The sequence below is a fragment of the Acanthochromis polyacanthus genome, chromosome 9 (assembly GCF_021347895.1).
Source record: "Acanthochromis polyacanthus isolate Apoly-LR-REF ecotype Palm Island chromosome 9, KAUST_Apoly_ChrSc, whole genome shotgun sequence".
Lineage (NCBI taxonomy): Eukaryota > Metazoa > Chordata > Actinopteri > Pomacentridae > Acanthochromis > Acanthochromis polyacanthus.
In genome coordinates this window covers 41042213-41065188 of record NC_067121.1, presented here as the reverse complement: position 1 = coordinate 41065188, position 22976 = coordinate 41042213, and the positions used below count along the sequence as shown (strand labels likewise).

Below are 22976 nucleotides of genomic sequence, written 5' to 3'. Positions count from 1 at the left end.
CACACACCAACGCACACATATGCTCATTTCCTCACATGTGAGCGTCACCAGTGTTTCCTGTGTCCACACAGACAGATCAATGCTGCCGTGGGACACAATAATGGATGAACTTACCCCGTAGATGAAGAGACGAAGGGCTTTTTCATGCACAAATGTTGCATCAAAGGTCACAAGACAGATGTTCACTTAATGAAACACTTTGTCATTGGCTTGTGGAGCTTTGTCTGATTTTCTTAGCACTTGAATGTCATGAATAAATGCAGCTGAGCCTCGTTAGACCATCAGCCCCGAGAGATATTGCAAAATTTCCCTAAATCTGTATGTTAAGACTCGTTAAATCCATCAAACCTTTCCAAACTCCGTCCTCCCATCGCTAATCTTCAATCTCTCAGTGTGTTCCAGAGGACGAAAAGGTCCGTTTTGGAGCCAATTTTTCCAGTTAGTAGTTTCTCTGAATGTGTTTTGACACGAACACTGACCAGTTAGTGTTCCTTTCACTCCCTAAACATATGATTGTTGTGACTGAAGTGTACAGGCAGGTATTTAATATGTTAAAGTCAAACTTTTGATAGAACCGCAGATAGAAACACTCTGACACTCCCTGAAATACCACTAATAATACATTAAACCATGTTTACTGGACTAGAATAATCTGATTTTATCAGCTCATCATCTGTGACAGCTCTTGGTTCTCTTCCTGCTTCATTTCTGCTCTAAAGGTGTCAGGAGACTCTATAAAAGGTTTATTTGGTTTATTTCCTCAGTGAGATCATGCTACAGGTTAAAGTGGGCAAACCAAACACTTTCAGAGATGACGAGCTCTTTAAGATTCTCTATAAACTCTCTTGTCAGGCCACAGCCGACCCATAATGCAACACTCTGATAACTTTTACTCATGATGAAGAAAATAACACCTTTTACTGCAGATACCTTCTAGTGTCCCTCCTTCACTCCGTTTTCTACTGTTATCCTCAGCTCTGTTATCTTCTGTCATTTATTACCGTCTGTCTGACACTTTGATTCAACCACCTTCACTTCTTTGTTGTCTGACCTTCTGTCACTGATCAGTAACCAAATTAACCACCATTCCTCTTGTATTTACAGCCATCCCTGTAAGATGTGGACTTTCTGAATGTTCTGGGTGGTTTTACCTTCACAGATTGATGCTCTGTGTTGGTCAGAACACCAACAAACACCTACTACAGCAAACTATCAAGGACTAAGAGTGAAATGTCTTCAACAGTTTCTCTATTAAAAAACAGTCATTGTAACCAGGAAACAAACATCTTATATTTGAGCAAATTTCATGGTTGATTTTTGACGGTTTCAGGCCAGTGTTGATATTTTACATGTTTGTGTCCGTTAGGGTCTGTGTGACGTAAATTTTGTCCTCTCCCATAAAGAGAGTCCACATTGAACCTTTTTGTCTGTGAGGTGACGGCGCTTCAGAGCAGTGATGTGGGTGAAAGAAACACACACATACTGGTCTACTGTTTGATTCTCCAAGTAAAATCTGAAGTCGTACAAGAGCAGCAAGTGTGCTTCAAAGCTTTTCTCATGATTTGTCAAATTATAGCTCATTTATAGATAATATCTGGTAAAATCGTGTGTGTTTATGTAAATAAAAAAATATTTCTGTAAATTAAAAGAAAAATTCTGAATATTAAATATTTTCAAAAATAGTAAATAATTCTTTAAGCACAATTTTACAGATTTTTTACTTTGTTGCTTCTATTAAAAAAATGAAAAAATAGATATTTACATGTTGACTGTTAAAAAACTACAAAAAACAGGCTTAAATCATAATGTCCACATCAAAAATCAGTATTTTTAAAGACACTCATTTGTTCTTTCTCAGTGTGTGAAAGAAAGCAGCAAAAATACCGTTATTGAACTATTAGTAATTAAAAATAATATTTTACACATTTTCTCTGTTTCGTTTAAAGACAGATCATACCTAGTGAAAAATCAGAAAAAAAGGATTTATTTATATTGATATTATATTGAAATTTGCTGTTATTTTCACCACTTACTTTCTAATGCATTTTTCTCATTCCCTGAAGAGGAAACACATTTGCTGGATTTGTCAGATTCAACATGAATTTATTAGCTTAGAATGTTTTATATTATTTTGTGTTTAAACTTGTGAACACTTTTGCAGGTTTTATGTTTGATTAGAGTTTAAGTTCCCCTGAATAAATATCAGCAGCGTCCCCTCACAGCCGGACGGTTCTGGGTTCTAACCTGTTCCTCTTACAGACATGCATTTTAAATCCTGGATGTTATCAGGTCTCGCTGTGTCTCTGTTGACTGATTGGTTTATCTGGTGTGTGTCCAGCTGTGATTGGCTGCAGCCCACCCCCCAAGCATGAGCGAGTACAGCTAATAGATGGATGAAAGGAAACAGAAAGTAAAACTCTTGGACTTGGAGATCTCTCATCTGCACGAAAATATGAACATCTCCTATCATCATCATCATCATGACACCGATCTTCATCCCAACTGAACCTTTGGGATGAATCAAATCCACCAACTACGCAGAAAATACAACAACTGAAGCAGTTATTCATTCACAATCTTAATAAATGCCTGAAAACAAACTTGGGAAAAACAGAGAAAACCCAAACAGGAAGTGAGTCTTACCTGCTGCTTTCAGCTGCTGTGGAACCAATCAACAGTTCAGCGTCTTTCTCGTCTCCCTATATTGTTGCCGTCGTTGCCCTTTTATACCCCCTCTCTCTCCCCCTCGCTGGCAGCGGGGGGCAAACTGAGCGTGTGTGGGCAGCAGCCAATCAGAAAACAGCAGCTCCCACATGTTCAGTCTCACAGCCTCATACTGACACACTTATTATAGGATGGATGCAGACGTACATAATACTTTCTGCCTCTCACACACACACACACACACACACACACACACACACACACACACACACACACACTGAAGCACATCTGTCATCTGTGACCATCTTATCCAACGTTTCAGAGGATTAGCGTGTTTTTTTTTCATTTTTGACGTTGAAACTCAACTTGATAATCTCTGTGACTGAACGCGTGGTTGTTGCAGCGCTGAGATTTTCCTGATGTCTTCTTCTTGTGTTTCATTTTGTACGAGGCATGGAAAAGCTGCCGTTCGTGATGCCGCTCCGATTTACATGCAATCTTATCTTCTCGGGTTAAGAATCTTATATAATCAACAAAATGTGACATCTCTCCAGCGTGGTGCTTTTTTCATTCAAACGATGCTGGTTAGCATAAGCCTCGGGATATCACAGGAAATTATGAGTCACGTAACATATAAATGATCATAAATTATCTCCGGGTTGGATGTTAGAGTCTAAAAGCAGATCCTGAAACCAGCATTCAATCCTTCAGGGGAATTTATTCAGTGAATCCTCCTGCAACCCTCCACATGTTTATTCTAACAAGGTGAACCCTAGAAGCCTCCTGCATATCAGAACTGGACAAAATGATGACCAGATTAACCTGGGTGCCCTGCTGGGTTCAGGAAAACTGATCTGCAGGAGCCCTGTAATCCCTGTTTTTATCTAGAAAGCTGCTTTGTGGGGTTCCTCGGGGTGAATTTTATTTTCAGCATGCATACTGTCACCAGTTTCTCCCTTTGTGCAGACGATACTCTGTTTTTTTTAAGGAGGTTTTCTTTATTTTAAACTGTCGTAAGGAAAAATGATCTGCAGGAACCCTATAATCCTCTTTTCCTCTAGTATAGATCTGCTTTGTGACGTTCCTCGGGGACATTTTTATTTTTAATATACTGAATATACTATCTTTACTTGATCTTATCGCTCTTAGAGATGCACAGTATTGGTTTCTGTCTTTATGCAGATGATACTCTTGTCTATTTTTTATGCAGATGATACTCTTGTCTATTTTAGCTGCTGCAGCAGCACTTTTAAAGCGATTCCTCTGATTTAAACTGCCTTAAAGCATGGATGGATGTGAACTCTTTGAATCTTTTCCATCCATGTATCAGGACCAGACTAACTGTAATAAAAACACATTTTTTTGAATGTTGTTCAGCATGGAGCAGTCATTTAAGAGGCCACCTAGCACTAATTAATGAAATGGATGCAGCATTGTTGTGCTTCATTTCATTTCCGCATTCAAACAAAGTAAATGTGTCGTCTTCCTTCAACAAGAGTTTCATCGGGATTCATGTTTTTTGATGGATAAATTTTGTTGCAACACGATAATCAATGAATTCCAGCATGTTTAGAAGTAGGAGCAGCTATGAGCAGGTTCTGCTGGTTTTCTCCAGTACTTCCATGTGAAAGAAGCTGTAATGCAGCACTACAGCACCAGATGATCATCATGTTTGTTCATAGTTCTGCTATTCCAGGAACACTGAACATAACAGATATTACCTGTGCACAAACAAAAGCTGTCGTAGCAGTGAAGCTTATTTATTTTATTTTTACAACTATACGAGAATTGAGACAAAAAAATAAATGACAAGCAAGAAAAAGCATGTGTAGCACACCATTTTGCTGATATAAATGTTTTCTTTCATGAATTATTCAATAAAAAGGGCCTAGAAGTTTTACCATTAAACATTAATAATCACTGAAAATAGCGTCTATTTAACAGTTTATGGGAGTAAACACCATATGTAAAGTAAAATAAATCTATATATGACCAATAAGGAAACATATGATGAAATAGATATCAGATTAAAAAATAAAACAGCATGTGCATTTATGTTATTAAGCTTTAATGAACTTGAAACATTGCTCCTCTCTAAACTTATTTCAGTTTCTTTTGTAATAAATGTCAAATGTCAGCGATGGAAGACAACAGAGCTGTTACGAGAGCACAGTTTACTAAAGCCAGCGCAACCAGGATGAGAGACTTTGTGATGGACACCTGAAACAGAAAGTGGAGATTAGAAGGTGGAAACAGAACCATTGAGCTTTCCACAGAGACTTTTCTCACAGCAGATAGGAAACATTTCTCAAGCTGCTCTGTTCTCCTCAATCCTGTGTTGAAACACTTTAAATCAGAGTGATGCTGGTATTCAAAGTTAAATTCAGGTGTGAAAACTACACGTGGTATTCAGTGGATTTGTTTCAGTAAAACATCCTTTGCTGGCCCCACTAAGATTCTCGCCTGTTAAGGTTCTGATTTTTATTTTCTTTCTGTACCTTTTGGTGATTTGGTTAAATCCATTTTATACATTCGTACCTTGGTGAAGTTCTGAAGTTCCAAAAAACCTAAATTTAACGCCCTAAGTGTACAGAACAAACCCACTGCAGTATCTACAGGAGGTTATCTGAGCTTTTTCACTTTTGGAAGATCACAGTAAGAGCACTCCAGCAAATATCACTGCATTTAATCAGGCTGCTAAACTGAAACGTCCCTATAAACCTTCCTGTCATATTCCACTTGATATGCAAGGAAAATATTGTGATTCTTCAGAGGAAACTGCATTTGAACTTCAGCTGGAAATCTCATCTGAGCACAGCCAAGATTTGTAGGTTCATAAAGCTACGTCTGGTCACGATGACGCGTCAGAACAAGTTCCTGCTGCTGTGCCACCTAAATAAATGGAGCACAGTTCCTGGAGCATGATGCTGTGTGATTGTACAGGAAGTCTACATTCATTCTGTGATACTAAAACAGACTCCATTCCCATGTGCTCCGGCCCAGTCTAACCTATGGATGTACTGATGTGTAATCACCTGAGCTCACCTGAGCTGTGGATGGCAGTAAAAAAAAGACTGCAGATTTAATGGACTCCTAACAGGCCAGATTTGACTCATCATAGCAGAAAAAGCATCAGAGCAACAGATAACACGAGGAATGACTCAGCTGTGTTCATATGAGTCACTAAAGACAGGAGCATAACCACTATTAGATTCACACATAAAAAGTCAGAATGACACGTCTGTAGCTTATTATTTGTTACAGTTTGAAACAAAATCTAAGACAACACACTGAAAAAACACACAAAAACACAAATACTGTGGGATTAGTAAGTTTGAAGAGCGTGTTCCTACCCAGTGACTCTGCAGTATTTGTTTAGGAAGAACGGCCTGTTGTTCATCTGATCCCAACGCTGCAGGTCAAACACATTACACTTATAAAACATAAAAACACTCCACACTGCTTCTAAAGCTCTTCCAAGTGGGTTCAAATCAAAAGTGTCCCAGTAAAACACAAAACGTGTGAACAGCTACGTACATTTTCTGACGTAGTAGTGAGTGTGCCACGCGAGGGCGACCCTTAACGACGCCACCCAGACCACATAGCCAATCAGAACGTGTGTAGCCCACGGAGACGGGAGCGTTAACGATGTCTGAATCACTCCCAGGAACATGGCCGCCACTGCGAGACAACAGAGTGTTAACTGGATTAAAAAGACCGACCATGTTCTCGTAGAAGTCTGGTTTGTCTGAGCAGACGTACCTGCCAGGCCCTCCGTAATGACTGCAACGCTCGAGTGAGTCCATTTAAAGATAAACCTCCTAGACAAAGATAGCAACGACATGACCGTAACAATCAGCATAAATACATGGAAATACGGTGATTATCAAACAGCAAACAACAGAGCATTGAAAAAAATATATCAAAGTATCCAACCTTCTTGGAAGTTTTCCACTTTTGTAGCTTTTTGAAACTGAATCATGGTCGACATAATTTGTATTTTTTTGGTAATAATTTTGTATGTCAAAGTGAAAAATAATTTTTTACAAAATAATGTCAACCGATTGGGAATCTAAAATGGAAAATAAGAAATTCCATAAATATTTATCCCCTTTTTTAAAGCCAGTATACAGAGATGGAAAAAAGTTTTTGGACACCCTCAAAATTTACACAATCTCAAATATTATCATGAAATATTTGTGGAAAAATCTTTTTTGTGTTTCAAAAGTTGTGGCTGCAATAGGCAGACACAAACAAATGATGTTGTTTTTGTTTATTGTTTACAAAGAAACTAACAAAACTAAATTCTACCAAAATGAACCAGTGCTAAAAAAAATTGTTATTTTAAGGAACCAATCCATTTTAAGTTTTTAATGGCTTTTTTCTTTAGGATTTGTTTAGTGTCATGGCTGTGACTGGACTAAAGGAAATTGCATTTGAAGACCTAAAAGTGATTCTTAATGCAATATGCATGCAAATGATGGGGTGTCCAAAAACAAAGGATGGCCACAATGACAGCACTGAACCTGTGAGCTCAAACAGTCTCACACATCTTTTACATCATTCTTCTTTGCAAAATCTTCATGTTGCTCTGAGATTATGAGTTAAAAGTCCTTTTCAAATTCTCACCTGGATTGATTTCTGGGCTCCACAACAATCACCTTCAAACATATATGTATCTGCGCTGTATGCTTCAGGTCATTGTCTTGCTGGAAAACAGTTTTGTTTTACAATTCAGGTTTTCCTCCAGGATTTCTCTATACTTTGCTTTAATTTTACCATCCAGTGAGGCAAACTCACATCATGATGCTGCCTCCACCGTGCTTCACGATGTTTGAGATGATGTGAGGTCGTTGGTGTATTTGAATCAAATTTAAGAGCAAACAATGATCAGATTGGAAGACCTAATGTGCCAGCTGAAGTTCTGAGTACCCTGAATAATCCTGTGGAACCCAATGGACGCCCATGGAGCCCATGGAAGGCATCAGACCAGAACCTTCTCTTGATCTGCTCTCCTGAGTTGAAACCTCAGTCTGAGCTAAGCAGAAATAAAAAGAGGAGGTGGTCTAACTTTTGATACGATTACTTCATGTGCATTCTGATTGGGGCTTAAGACGATGGGTTGTAGCTTTCAGAATGGAAGAGGAATGTTTAAGTGAAGGTATAGAAGACGATGTAAGGCTTTGTGTAGCCGGTAAAAATCTGGATATTTTACTCATGTATGTTCTTACAGCCTCTGTATTGAATAAATATTATTCATATCAGACTCTGAAGACTGCTTGAAGACTCTTTCTTGAGAACCTTTTGAAGAGTCCAATTTTTGAACCAGAATTGATTTTTGACGTCATGTTTGATGAAGCTGCTGATCATCTCTGGCCTTCAGCAGGAAGTCGCAACTCCTGATGTCTAAAAAGCTGAACAACCTTTAGTTGATTTCAGAGTCTTCCACGTGTCTTCTGGCAAACTCTAGTTGAGATTTTAAGGAGTCATCGTTGTCTTGGTGGCCTCCCTCACCCGTTTCCTTCTCGCACAGTGGAAGACTTGCTCCAAAGATCTACACATGTGCCATATTCTGGATGGATTTAACTGGACTCCAAGAGATTTTCAGTGACTTGGAACATTCCTTGTATTTATCCCCTGACTTATGCTTTTCAGTAACCTTTTCATTGAATTGCCTGAAGCACTCTTTAGTCTTTACGGTGTAGTTAAAACCAGTACTGGACCTTCCAGATACAGGAGTCTTTATACTACAATCACTTCAGTTACATTCACGGCACTCAGATCGTCTCCGTTTCACTCACTGTTAGACTTCTAGTGTCGATTGGCTGCACCTTTATTGAAATAGGTGAGCCACTTTAGAGCGGTGAATACTTCAGTAATCTCTTTTCATATGTCAGTATAGCTAAAATAATATGATACAGGGATTGTTTTAAACCTCTTCATTCACTAGATTCTACTGAAGCACCGATCCATCATATTAACTAGAACAAACCACACAACAAACACAGAAAGCCGGTTTCCTGTCATTCCAGACATTAAAAGCTGATTTCTGCATGTAAATGTAATCAGTGTTTACCTGTTGGAGTCAGGTGGTGGTCTGTGCATGGCTGCTATTGGCTGGATCAGAGATAACACCAGAACACAGCAGCCCAGGTAGGGATGGACACCTGCGTCCTACAGAGACACACAGGGTAAGAACTGCTACCTGCTCCAACATCCCCCTCTGCTGGTGGAGGATGAACATCACAGTCTTTCTAGTCTTTCTCTAAAATGCCGTGTGGTGTTTGGTTATAGGCAGTTGTGTTGATTTTAGGCCTGAAAACAGCAAAAATGTTGACTATGATACAAAAAGTCCTGCAGTTATATATTGACCCACTTGCTGCCTCCAGGTGTTTGTGTGAATCTTTCCCTGTGTGATAGTGTTTGTGTATCTTACCGTACTCCAACCTTTCCTGTAGACAAACGGGAGGCAGAAAGCTACAACAGTCAGGATCACAGTTAGCATCATCAGGCCTCGATGAGCCTACAAAGAGACACACACAATATGACAGCACTGATATTTCTTTTGTTTCATTGCTTTTGCAGACTTGATATTGTGTGATGATGTCCGTGTGCTTAATATCCACCTGGAACCAAACTTTCTGGCCGAACAGAGTCTGATTTGGCCAGTGAGGTTTGTAGAAGCTGGCAATGAAGGTACCAACGCTTCCTGTTAGCATCCAAGCTAACAGCATTAGCGTACCTAGGAGAAGTGGAAGCAATTCAGCCGCTGAACAAGCTTCTTCCCTCTAAACAAAATGAGCTGTCTGACTGATATTACTTTAATTTTGGCTTTTGTTTGTCACTGATTGTGCATAGAAAGTTATTCTGATTGCAGTTATTGTACAGAGTTATGCAACACATAGAGAAACATAATGTAATCAGGCTTAAATAAAATGTCCTCTGGAACTGAAATTTAAAAATTAAGAGCTCAACCCACCATGTATTTTCATAATGGTTGGACTCCGGGATCCTTTGAGGACTTGAGGAGGACCGGTGATGAGTTTTCTGCCTCTAGAGATCAGCGGCTGACGGTGGTGTTTTCTTATTTCACCTACAGGAAGATGATGCTTGTTAAATCCCTAATTTTTATGGTAGCACTTATTTATATGTCAAAGAAGGTGAACTATGTAGGGCATGAAGGATTTATTAGACACCAGCAGTCTGACAAAGCTGACAAAAACACAAGATCTTCCACTCCCTTTGAACAAACAGCAAAACCAGGAAATCCTTATCCACGAAATGTAGCTTTCATGAGTCACAGTTCAACATAAAGTCCACTGCAGCACCTTCAGAACATTCAGTCTTTACAGTAAAACCATAGTTATTAAAAAGCAATGAGACTCGACTCAAAGATCATTGAAATCTTGCTAAGCTAATTAAATATCAAACAGGATGTAAGAAAAAGTCCTGAAGAAGCAGCAAAGCAGCAGTAAGTACTTTATGTTCTCATCATTTCCCGTTAATGGCATCCTGTGACACATTAATGATAAAACCTTTACTGATTAATAAGAACTGTAATGAGGACAGAACGACTGCCAGGTTCAGCAGGTTCAAAGTTTTAAAAGCAACACACGATCATGTAATCTTTCTCACCGTACTGAGCGTGTCCACTGGCTAGAAACAGGAAGTATTCCTGGTCTAGATCGAAGCGTTCCTGATTGTACAGTTTGACTGGTCGACTGAAGCTGCACTGGATCGATCCATCAGCCAGTCGCCACGACACCGAGGACAGAGCAGACTGCAGATAGAGACACAGAACAGAGAACTAGGACAGCAGGAAATGTAATATAACACTAGAATGAGTGTCAAACTGTACCTGCATGATTTCCAAGCTGGCAAGTAGAGATTTTCCTCTTATTAACAATAAAAAAACACATACTCTGAAAGACTCTTTTGAACAATAATCCTAGAAACCAAACTGAGTCCACCTGTGATTTCCCAGTAACCCAACATGAACATGGCTGTAAGAACAGAGCTGTGAGCACTGTCACTGTTTCACTTTTGGATCTATATGTTTGGTCTAGTGGCTCTGAGTCTGTCACGGCACAGAACAATGTGTTATTTACCACACAGCCAAATTCAAATCATTCAAAAAAATTCAGTATATATATAAAGTACAAACTAGGATTTCAAATCGTGAAATAAATCACTGTGAAGTGCTGGGAGCATGTCAACATATTCCACCTACTGCAGCCCACATTTACTGTCCCAATACGCCTTCATCTCACTAAAACAACTTTCCAGGATGCCAGAAATTCTAAAGCAGCTTTGTCTCCTTACATAAAACTGAAAAGAATGATGGGATGAAGACCTGGTGAGTCTACAGAGGTGGTTCTACAAAGAGTCAGAACTGGTTCTTAAGGCAAACAGTCCAATAACCACAGACATGGGCTTCTAGTTTCTAACGTGTGGAGCAGTTTCTGCGTCCACATGCAGCCAGAAATCCACTGCATTTTCAAAAAACTTGATGTCTGCCTTCACACAGACATGAATTCTTGTATCAGTTATTTTTTAGCAACATTTTCAAGCACAAACTTACAAAACATACAACCACAACAGAATAATGCAGCATCCAAAGCTGTTGGTCTGTTATCCTTTTCAGTGGAACCTGATATCCACTCATCTCCCTTCCTGCTGAAAACCTTCTCTGTATTTATTCTAAACATGTCCGTCTGTTACCTGTGATTGGTCCTCGGGATACGTCCGTCCGCTGACGAAGGCCGCGCTCACTGAAACTCTGTCCTCCTCTTTTATACACAAATACACGTCATCGTTGCCCTGCACACACAAACACCAACATGAATACTGAATACTTGCTGTATTTGATGCATCGTGTTGTGTTCCTCTGAACTCACCATCCACGTATCCCATGACAGAGCAAAGGAAACGTATCCCTCTGCCGGACCACTCAGCTCGAATGTCACAGACTGCAGAGGAAAGTGATGATGATGGAGCAGGTGTTTGTACGTTGTTATGTTAATCCTGTCATTTCACACGGTGACATCATTCTAATCACCTTTACTGTAGTGTTCTATGTCTATCTCTATGGTACATTCACTTCTGTTACTTAAACCGTCAAACCGTTTTGTCTGCGCCCTCTGTGGACATGGACATGAAGAAGCAGTGAGGGTCTTCCTCTGGATCACATCCTGGAGGGTCCATCAGGCAGGATTTTGATTGGCCGCAGCCCTCAGAGGTGAACTAAAGGTGTGAGACGAGGTGATTCTTAGTCTTCATGAGCTGCACTGGTTTCACCGTCAGCAGGGTAAATGTTGGGACACTCACAGGTCCAGGCAGGATGGAGGGCGGAGTCGGTGGAACTGTAGGACGTGTAGTGGTGGTCTGATGGGGGTGAGGAGTGGCACCGTGCTGGTAGATGATTGGTCCAGGTACCTTCAGCCAGAACACCTTGTAGTGGGCAACGACAGTCACACTGGAAAATACAACCACAAACAGAGATGAACACAACTAACTACCTATCTACCTACCTACCTATCTATCTATCTATCTATCTATCTATCTATCTATCTATCTATCTATCTATCTATCTATCTATCTATCTATCTATCTATCTATCCATCCATCCATCCATCCATCCATCCATCCATCCATCCATCCATCCATCCATCCATCCATCCATCCATCCATCCATCCATCCATCCATCCATCCATCCATCTCTTTGTTTAGTTAAATTTATGTAGCAACGTTTTTTTTGGCCATAAGTAGACTCCTAATATTTAACAACAGATCAGGTGGAAATACAGCAGATTAGCTCTCATACTATCCTTTGATATTGTAATGTTTTTGAGTCTCTCTTTTCACTGTAGCATTAGGGGAGCATTTCTATGGAGAATTAAACTTACAAAAACTGAACCTCTTTTGGAGGATCTCGAGGAGCGGTCCAGAAGACGACCACTTCCGTCTGTCTGGCATCGCTTGTGTGACTCACCGCTGAACCCTGAAAACACACAAACTAAAATTCAGTCCACATGTCCGATTTTTGGCCACTAATTACCTCTATTTTTGTGTTTGTTAGTAGAAGCTGTGTGTGAATCTCCACCTGTTGGCTGTTACAGGTGAGCAGCTGTGTCCTGTCTGGATCGGTCGGAGTGAAGCTGCCGATCGCTGAGTGTGATTCTGGTCGGGCTGCATCTCTGGCCTGAAGCAGGAAACCCTCAAAGTACGATGCTCCAGAGAGGACCACTGGAAATAAAGTGTTTCATATTAAAGCATTTAAAGAAATGCATATTTCCTAGATATCGGGACCCAGTCAACTGAATTCTCTGAGTTTTGAGTCATTAACTTTTGGACTGATTTTAGACAAACTTGGGTCACAAATTTCACCTAATTTTGGACACATTTTAGAAATTTTGGAAAGTTTAAGTAATTTGGGACATTTAGAAAAATATTTTTAAGAAAATTTATGTAGTTTTAGACAAATTTTGAGCCGTTTTTAAAACACTGAAGTCATTAAGGACACGGTATGACTTTATTTTGGGCCCATTTGAGTCATTTTAGACTTTTTTCTGTCATTTTGGATCAATTTTGCATCAATTTAATTCATTTTGGATGGATTTCATCTGATTTCAGAGACAATATGTTCATTTTGTCGTTTCTTATTATAGAATTGCATTACCTTTAAACTGAAAACTAAATAAGGAAAGTATATTTTCTTTAAATTTTAGGAATTTTACAAAAGTTCTAGTCTGGTTTTGGACTATTTTTGGGTAATTGTTGACAACAATGCGCATAAAGACATGCTTTTTTTTCATCTTTTTTGTACTATCTGCACATTTTGGCTTAATTTGGATCATTCTGGACATTTTTTTTCATGTATTTTGGACAAATTTTAGTCATTTGGGACAGATTTTACATAATTTTGGACAAATTGTAAGAATTTTATGTAAGTTTTAGTCATTTTGGACTAGTTTTTTGTTTTGCTCATGAGTTTTTGAGAAGATTTGAATAATTTTTCTAATTCTTTTGGTAGTTTTGTTTACTTGCAACGATGTGCACAGCTGGGAGAAGACCAGAGTAAACAAAGAGGAATACCAGCAAGATCTGCTGCTGTAAAAGAAAGCGTGATTCATCAGACCAGGCCGTCTTCTTCCATCGCTCCGTGGTCCAGTTCTGATGCTCAGGGCTCGGCATGGACACTGACTGGTCTATCTATGCAGACACATCACACTGATGCTCTGGATTCTGACATCTTTCTACCAGAACCAGCATGAACTTCTGCACCAGTTTGAGCAGCAGCAGCTCGTCTGTTGGTGGGACCACATGGACCAGCCTTCCTCCCCACATACATCAGTGATCCTTGACCGTCCATGATCCTGTCTCTGGTTCTCTACTGTTCCTTCCTTGGACCGGTTCTGATAGATCCTGACCACCCAGACCAGGAAAACCCACAGGAGAACCTCTCACCCAGTCGCATTGTCAAAGTCACTTAAATCTTTAATCTTGGTCATTTTTGCTGCTTCTAGCATCAGCTTTGAGGACCAAATGTCCACCTGCTGCCTGATAAATCCATCCCTCTACCAGGAGCCATGATGAGGAGATGATCAGTGTTCTTCTGTCAGTGGTCAGAATGTTCTCCTGATCCATCTGTCTTATCGAAATAATTTAGAATTTCGACATTTTAACAAATCTGTTGGTTTAACTGTCCTTAGTTACCTTTGATCTGATCTCCAGGGCTGAAGGTGGAGGTGTTGGTCTGGAGCTGGTATGGACTCTTTGTCGTCTGACCAGAGGCTCCACCATGATGAGGCTTCATGCTGCCACACGCTCTGGTGACCTTACCGTTGGCATAGCAACATCCTGGTTCCCAGTGACTCACCAGGACAGAGAAGAAGAGGAGAAAGCACAAACCCACAGGAGACATCTGCAGACGAAGCATCAGCTGGTGTCCAGGTTGTCTGAAAGAACAGAAGTGATGGAGTTCAAGCAGTTTAAAGTAACTGTCATAAAATATTAACTGTTTATAATAAATGTCATAAAATAGAAGTTGTTTAAAGTAACTGTCATAAAATATCAACTGTTTATAATAAATGTCATAAAATAGAAGTTGTTTAAAGTAACTGTCATAAAATATCAACTGTTTATAATAAATGTCATAAAATAGAAGTTGTTTAAAGTAACTGTCATAAAATATCAACTGTTTATAGTAACTGTCATAAAATAGAAGTTGTTTAAAGTAACTGTCATAAAATATCAACTGTTTATAATAAATGTCATAAAATAGAAGCTGTTTAAAGTAACTGTCATAAAATATCAACTGTTTATAATAACTGTCATAAAATAGAAGCTGTTTAAAGTAACTGTCATAAAATATTAACTGTTTATAATAAATGTCATAAAATAGAAGCTGTTTAAAGTAACTGTCATAAAATATTAACTGTTTATAATAAATGTCATAAAATAGAAGCTGTTTAAAGTAACTGTCATAAAATATTAACTGTTTATAATAAATGTCATAAAATAGAAGCTGTTTAAAGTAACTGTCATAAAACGTAGAATGCAGCTGAGGGGGTTTGTTAGTCTGTCCAAAGTAGCAAATAAGGCTCGTGTATTGTGACTGTTTTTGGTGATTATATCTGTGAAATAAGATTGTCTTGCATTCCTCACTTGTAAATTGTAAGTCTACAGTTTCTCTTTGTAAATGTCATAATGAACCTGGAGTTTTGATCTTCACCATCTGCGTTCAGCTTTCCTACTTTCTCTTTTCTGACCAGTGTGGCATTTCTCCACGGAGATTTCTTCTTACCAGAGATTACTTTCACCTTAGTTGGAGCAATGACATTCATAATGTTTACAATTTTAGCATTAAAACTACCTATCAGCTCATCGACTGAAGCCCCAGACAGAGCTGGTGTAGAAGAGAAAGCCTGGTTAAATATTTCAGAGGTGTTTTCAGTAAAACACCGTTTTTTGGTTACCTCCGTGAAAGTTGCTGACTGCGCCGAGACAGTGCTCTCAAAGAAAACACAGGAATGATCAGAAAGACCAACATCAGACACTGTAACATTGGAAATACTCAGACCCTTGGAGATAAGTAGGTCTAACGTGTGCCCTTTGTCATGTGTGGCCTCTGTTACATGCTGAACCAGCAGTTACACAGATCTATAGTCCCTCTGCCCTGAGGATTGTCAATATGGATGTTAAAGTCGCCAGCAATAATTACACAGTCAAAATCAATGCAGATCATAGACAGCAGTTCACTAAAATCATCCAAAAAGTTTGCACAGTATTTAGGAGGCCTGTAAACATTAAGTAGCACAACTCGAGATGAGGACTTCAGTTGAAGAGCTACGTACTCAAACAAGGAGAAATGTTCAAAGGATAACTGCTGATATTGAAAAGATTCTTTGAATAAAATTGCACCACCGCCCCCTCTCTTGTGCACCCTGGCCTCACTGATAAAACTGAAGCTGGGAGGGGTCGATGAGAACAGCTGTACTGTTATTTTGGTCAGTTTCAGTTAAAAACATCAAATCATGACTGTGCTCAATAATAAAATCATTAATTAAAAATGTCTTCCCTGCTAAAGATCTGATGTTTAATAAAGCCATCTTTAAAGTTTGAGGAGTTTTGGCAGCCATGTGAGCGGAAGTTGTTTGTGGCTCACAAACAATATGTACGATATTCAAAAGCTTTTTCTTTCTGTGTCTGACATAGCCACCTTTCTTTTTCTGTTGCCTACGAGGACAGAAATAGTGGTTACCTGATTCCCATAAGGCCCCGGCTTTTCCTGCTTGATAACCTTAATATGAAGCCTGAATGAAGCCTGGACCTGGCACACATCAGACATCAGAAACAGCTGAATTTTCAAAGACAGACTAGTTGTTAAGCAGATGGGATTTGACGCGGTGTCAGTTTTGTTCCAGCATTAACACGCCTTTTCATGTCCTCTGTGAAATCCAGATGAGTAGCAGAAGGAGGGTAATAAAAGAATGAGCATTTGCAGTGATGTGGATGTTATTTACAGACGTTGACTGTTTAATCATTAGTTTATAAATGAATACTTTTTTGTGATGTTACACAACACAATTATTATTTTGAGTAAGAAATGAGGTAAGATCTTTAAAATAGCACTAAATGGTTAAAAAAAATGAAAAAGTGCTGCTCATTAAAATGTGTGTTTAGGTAAATGGATGACATGGTTAGACTCACCGCTCAGCTGCAGGACAAAGAAATCCAGCCTGAACTCTGTGTGTGTTTCAAAGTGGAGCTTGAGGAAACTGCAGCAGTTTTACGATCAGAGGATGGACTATTGGAATGTGCAGATATGGCGTTTCACAGCTTTGTCACACCTCCTGTATTTACAGGCTGTGCAAAGGTTTACACACTAAATGTAAAGGAAGGATGCTTATTTATCAGCTAATGTCCAACAAACAGCAGTAAAAGCTAAAACTCACCAACACACACGTACAGAAAAAGTGTAATTTTTAAACCAATCATTTGCTATTAGAGCAACAATCTCACTGAAGTATTACTGACTATTAATGACGTGATGATTATGGGATTGGTAATATCATGTGATCATAAAGTGCATTTTACAACAAGCAGCAGAGTGATGACGGAGGTTTGAAGCAGTGTTTTATTTGTTACTGATCAATCTGAGGACATACTTAAACTTCCTGCTGATGGTGCAGGACGTCACATGTGGAGCTTTACAGCATCAGCAGACCAAACGCAGCCTTTCTGCATCTTTATTGCTGCTAATGTAAATGATATACATACAGACTTATTAAAATGTGGATGTCTGTTGATTTTAGCATAGTTTTTTACAGTTAACATGTGAATTAATGCTGTTTTTTCTGTGATTTTTACTAATGATTATCTGTATTGGAACAAATATGAGACCATGTAAAATAACCATGAAGTGTTCAGAAAAATACAGTTCAAAAATGTTAAAATATGATAATTTCATCTTGTTATAAAGGATTAAAATATAGAAGTATTTGATTATTCTGTATCACTGCTAAACATTCAGTCTCAGTCAAAACAGATTCATGAAGGAATTAATATGCAGAATAGTGTGTAAGCATATGGGCAGTAAATGAAGTCAGTCTTTATGTCCAGGCTTGGATGGGTGGATGTGCTGCAGAATCAGAATCATGATGTTTGGAAACATGATGAGGTAGAAATGTGATTTTAAAAACTCTGACGGGGTTCAGCTGACCTGTTCCGGTGGATGATTTATTCCTGCTCTCTGCTGCAGACTCACATTACATAACCTCCCTCCATGCGTGTGCACCAGAGACGTGCACGATGCCGGCAGGAGGCGGTAATGCTCAGAAATTGCGCAAGAGAAATTATGCAACTGGAGGTTTTTCTGTGGCCGTTTTGTGGCAGCAGCCTCCACTTAGACTGCAAACATGATGTCAGATTACATGAAGCGCTCCAGAACTGCACGGACACCGCAGAGAAGACTTTAGAGTTTATGAATTTATCTATAATTTATCAATGAACATATCTGCAGTGGAATAAAGGTGTTTCCTTAGCCAGCATAGAAGCTTTATGATTTAACGTTTCTGGTTTGAATCAAAATGCAAACGGTGAAGGCTTCAAAACAAAAGTAATGCCTCAGCAAGCAAAATTAAATTTGTTTAAAGTACTGTTTCAATTCAATTTGCTTTATTGACATGAAAGTAATAAGAAAAAAGAAGAAAGTTGTATGAAAACATGTGTCATTCATCAAGGACATATTACATTAATATTTGGTAACAGTGTGAATATGAGCATTCCGGACTTTTGTTATTTCTTATACTTATCGAGGACATGCAGGTATTTTTCTTCTTTAAATAAAGGTCTGTGCAATATAGATATAACCTGTGCAATAATAATATTTGTGGTGATATTTCCATTTATGTAATGGGGAAGAATGTTATTTCTGTTTTGCTTGATTTATTTTGCATACGTTTTATTTCCTAAAAAATGTACACGATCTTTGCTGCTGTAAATTTCCCCAGTGTGGGATTAACAAAAGCTTATCTCACCTTATTCAAAATTCAAGATTCAAGAATTTCATTGTCATAAACACAGCAGAATCACAGCGGTTACCATGAGGGGTGAAATTCTTATTTTGCAAGCTCCCTTTACACAACTGAAATAACAAATAAAATGAGATACGATAAAAACAAAATAATAAAAAATAATCGGATATAATAAAAATTAAAATAAAATAAAATGACATAAAGATTGTATTTTATTTTTATGTTATTCTATTTTGTTATTTTTTAAATAAAATAAAAATATAAAAATTGTATTTTTATTTTTATTTTATTCTATTTTACTGTTGTCATTATTATTATCATTTACTATTATTTTTATTATTATTTATCTTATCTTATTTTATAAAACAAGAAAGCAAAAGTCGAAAATGAATAAATAAATGAATAAGCGATGATTAACATAACAGGTTAAATATGTTCACTAAATAAAAGCGCAAATTTTCTTCTTTCTTTTCTATTTCCGCTTTATTCGTTGCATTACGGTAAAAACGACGCCCCCTTGCGCCCAAGCCACGCCTCCTCCGCTCAATTAACCGTCCATCCAGGAAAAATAGAACCGTCACTCCGCAGACTGTTCTCCTGTTGCTGTGACGGACTGAAAACACAATTGACAGGTGAATGGAAATGGACATTTTTGACGTGTTTTTGCGTTACCTTGCCGTGCTGACATGTATTAGAGTTTTAGCCCCCAGCTAGCCGCTGCTAGCTTGCAGGATAAACAGTCGCTCCGTCAGCTAGCGGACAGAAGTTGGGCTAACTGTCAGAACCGAGAGTGAAACGTGACGCTGCTCACGGTGCTTATTGACATTTACACCCTAAAATGGGAGAACTAGCTGTCAGTCGCTTTGATTTACACAGTGACAGTGCCTCATTCTAGTTTTCAAAGTACTCAATGTTCCCTTTTTGAAACGCTGCATTTAAATATAAACCCCAATCTGAAGTTTGAGCGTCTCCGGTTTAAACCAGCGGTCGTTATTTTTTCAGTGAATTCCAGCTCGACGTCACCGCCCACTGCAGTGCATTCTAACGGGGGCCGCTGCACGAAGAAAATGATGAGCCGCGACTTCATTAGCTTGCCTTATTAAAATACGGTCCCACTGGTGGATTATACGTATGCCGAATTGTTAAGAGTTTACTACCACGTAACATAGAGTTTATTTTTTGTTTTAAACTGAATATAGACGTGCTTTTAGGCGACGCAAATTTAAAGTAGTACTTCTTAAAATGGAGTTTGGGGTGCAGCCACAAACAGGACGTTCCCGTGGAGGTTAAATGTCCACCGTCATCTCGATGTGATTGTGTCTTCGTCGCTTTGTGTCGGTGTGAACCTGGTGTACCGGGCGGACTGAAACAGTGGTGGGAGTTTTATAAATAGTGTGACATTAAGGGTTGGATTCCTGACCTTGTCCCGGTCGGACCAAAGCAGTGCGCAGACTCAGAGGGAGGGCTCAGTGGGGTTCACTGACTCTGGATCCGTTAACCTGCTGCCTCCAAATCCTGCAGAACTGAACCCAGAGCTCAGACAGGAAGGTTTGGACCTGCTTGCATGTTATCCTGTGATCAAACTCCTGCTAAAGTACTGTGCAGGGGCCTGTGATAGTCAGATATTAGTCTAATTGTTTAATCACCGTCCTCTAAAAGCTGCTCACTTTATGCTAAAGTGGAATTCAGTTGTAGCTCTTTAAAATTCACTTTGTAATATGTTCCCCTTTTGATCAAACGTTGTTTAACAAGCAATACAGTCAGTCATTTCATTGTGTGGGTTTTATCCCTGTGGGAGCATATGATGTGTTCTGCACAATATCTGCTGTATAGTGCTATTATGGGATGTTATGCAGTGTGGTTTGTCAATGCAAAGCCTCCTTTAACAGTTTAATGCTCAATATAGTACAATATCTGCAATAATTGTTTACTAGAATTGAAATATAGTGGAATAAAAGTATAAAGTAGGAGAAAGTTGCAGAAAAGTAGGTAGGAAGTGCACGTTAGTACACTGTGTGAGTACTGCTTTTTACACTTGGCACTGCCTATACTGTATATGTCTGTCTATATATATATGTGTGTATAGTTACATAATGCAATATAAACAGAGCCAGAAGTTACACAGACATTTCTTTGTAATCATGTGCATTACAGATGCAACAAGATGTGCATTTATGAAGTTTTAACACCTGTTAGAAAACTTCCTTTAGATCACCATCTGCGTCTATCTGAGGAAGGTTTATGTCGAGCATCAGTTTGGTTTATAGTCGGTGAATTATCAGCTCTAACTTCCTCATATTCAGTCCCATGGTTTGTACAAAGCGTGTCTCAATCCATGCGTTGCTTAAATCTCTTTGTTGAAAATTTAAACCTTCTTGTCTTCATGTAAACTATATTTTCTGTTTCTGCCAGCTGAGTAGCTCACTGCTGAATGCTGTTTTTGGGATGTGCTGTCAGAATTTCCACACTGATGCATGTATGATGATCAGAGCACTGCAGAGCTCTGTTAGATCTCTGATAGATGACCTCTGATAGCAGTTTGACACACTTCTGCAGGAGATTTCATCATCTGTTCCTTCAGAGTTTGAACTGTTTACATTTGCATGCTGACCCGTTTATCAGTTTGTATAGAGGTTTAGTCGATCACTTCATCTCAGCAGTCTTTACTCCACACAATGGAGATGTATACAGCTGCTGTGAGAATGAATGGAAAATACCCTGAAACTGTATATTACTGACTGTTACTGCAGCAGTAACATGTCGGTGGTCCACTTTTTATTTCTGAAGAAATCCAGTGAGGGTCAAGCTGTTCCGTGCATCACGATGTCGATCAGTTTACACATCTGTACAACTACAGCAACAACAAACAGTCATTAGCTCTCGGTAGGAAAACACCAGCAAACATGTAAACTGTGAGCCTAACATGGGCTTGGTAGCCGTAGTGAAGTTAGCAGATGTAAACAAAGCCGTCTTATAGCGCCACATGACCGCTGTACATACAGTATTCATCCGCCCTGCTCGCCGTGCGACGACGTATTCGTCCGCTCCGCCAACTAATTCCACTGAACCAGTTCTGACCTAATGGCAAAGTGATGTAAACCGAGGACTCCCCGTACTGTGAGGTTTTACAAATAGCACTACAGTACATACTAGTGGCAGCTTTGGAAGACTGTGTTACTGCATGGAGGGTGTGCTCTGTCGGCCATCACTCACATTAAAAGCACATTAGAGGAACATCAGTCTAAATGGAAGCTTTGAGTCTGGATGTTTCCCCTGAACACCCCAATAAGAAGACGGTGTGAATGAAGCGCTAACGTACTTCCATTGCATCGCTGCAAGTCATTGGAAGCCTGTCCTTGTGGTTAATCTGACAGGACGTGCTGCAGCTGATCAGTGGGTGTTCCCTGTGTGGTAACGTGTCTCTTTCTGCCCTTACAGGAGGCGGGAATCAGTTCACTGTGGAGAGATCTTCTCATTATGTTGCCTCAACACTTGAAGCAGATCAGAGTTCTAATGCTTAACGACAAGGAAAACCTGGAGAGGACTTTGTTCAGGCTTGAACAAGGTAAGATCGCTGATTAGTGAGTCTTTGGTGATATTAAAGTACAACAAACTCATAGTTAAAGTTTTATTCTGTTGTGCATTTAAAATACAGTTTGAAATATACGGTAGGATTCTGCTGCTCTAACCAGTGAGAGTCAGATGTTTAACTTTCTGTAATATCACAAAAAAACCTCCAAAAAATTTGGATTAAGTGTGGAGTCTGATGCAGTTGTTGGTGGATGTTGGTGTTTTCCCACAGGTTGGACTGACGATGGTTGTCCTGCCGCCTACAAAGCTTTTCCCTACAAACTTCTCTCTCTGTCCTTTTATTTAGTTAGTTTTTTCTTTCTGTTGTTCTGGTTGGACTAGCTTCTCTGCCACAGCTGCTTAATTCAGGTTGGGTGCGTCGTACTAATTTGTCCTGACAGTTTCTCTCCATCTCTGGTTTTAGATGAGTTCTCACAGACTGAGTCACTCACTGTGTCCGACTGTTTAACACCTGTAGCTCAGTCCATGAGAGACAAAAAGAGTTTTTCAGATATCCACATTTATGGACAAATTATCCCACTTTTTCTGTTCGTGTGTGTGGGGTTTCATTCTGTAAAATTCACCTGCAGATTTCTGTAAATTCCAGATACCTGCAGCTCATTTCTGATCAGTTTCAGAGATAAACAGTTTGATTTCACCACTGATGTCTTTAATTCGCCTCAGTTCAGCATGTCTTTGTCGTC

The 22976-nt window shown here is 39.2% G+C and overlaps 3 protein-coding genes across 3 annotated transcripts in view; 1 reads left to right on the top strand and 2 right to left on the bottom strand.

The window, feature by feature from the left end:
* Window positions 1–2736, bottom strand: part of LOC110958008 (uncharacterized) — a 36594-nt gene extending 33858 nt beyond the window's left edge. The window contains exon 1 of the mRNA XM_051953209.1: window positions 2644–2736. The gene's annotated coding sequence lies outside the window, so the exon portion shown is untranslated. The remainder of the gene's footprint in view (window positions 1–2643) is intronic.
* Window positions 2737–4414: 1678 nt separating this feature from the next.
* Window positions 4415–14817, bottom strand: frrs1a (ferric-chelate reductase 1a). Its single transcript, XM_051953443.1, has 16 exons — window positions 14381–14817; window positions 12768–12910; window positions 12571–12665; window positions 11992–12139; window positions 11788–11907; window positions 11562–11633; window positions 11386–11484; window positions 10300–10444; window positions 9644–9757; window positions 9291–9406; window positions 9101–9187; window positions 8741–8838; window positions 6427–6485; window positions 6202–6345; window positions 6018–6076; window positions 4415–4884 (listed from the first exon to the last, which is right to left on the bottom strand). The coding sequence occupies exons 1-16, from the start codon at window positions 14601–14603 to the stop codon at window positions 4792–4794; spliced, it is 1815 nt and encodes a 604-aa protein (XP_051809403.1). The 5' UTR covers window positions 14604–14817; the 3' UTR covers window positions 4415–4791.
* A 4375-nt stretch (window positions 14818–19192) lies between these two features.
* The window catches only part of agla (amylo-alpha-1, 6-glucosidase, 4-alpha-glucanotransferase a), a 37186-nt gene continuing 33402 nt past the window's right edge, over window positions 19193–22976 (top strand). Inside the window, exons 1-2 of the mRNA XM_022204282.2 lie at window positions 19193–19334; window positions 22141–22267. Of these exons, the coding sequence (XP_022059974.2) occupies window positions 22180–22267 (88 nt within the window). The 5' untranslated portion in view covers window positions 19193–19334; window positions 22141–22179. The remainder of the gene's footprint in view (window positions 19335–22140; window positions 22268–22976) is intronic.

Coding starts and splice junctions, on each gene's coding strand:
- frrs1a (XM_051953443.1), bottom strand. CDS start 14,603: ATGCTTCGTCTGCAGATGTCTCCTGTGGGTTTGTGCTTTCTCCTCTTC. Junction 8,839..9,100: donor ACAGGAAAGGTTGGAGTACG/GTAAGATACACA, acceptor GTGTCTCTGTAG/GACGCAGGTGTCCATCCCTA. Junction 6,486..8,740: donor CCACCACCTGACTCCAACAG/GTAAACACTGAT, acceptor ATCTTTGTCTAG/GAGGTTTATCTTTAAATGGA.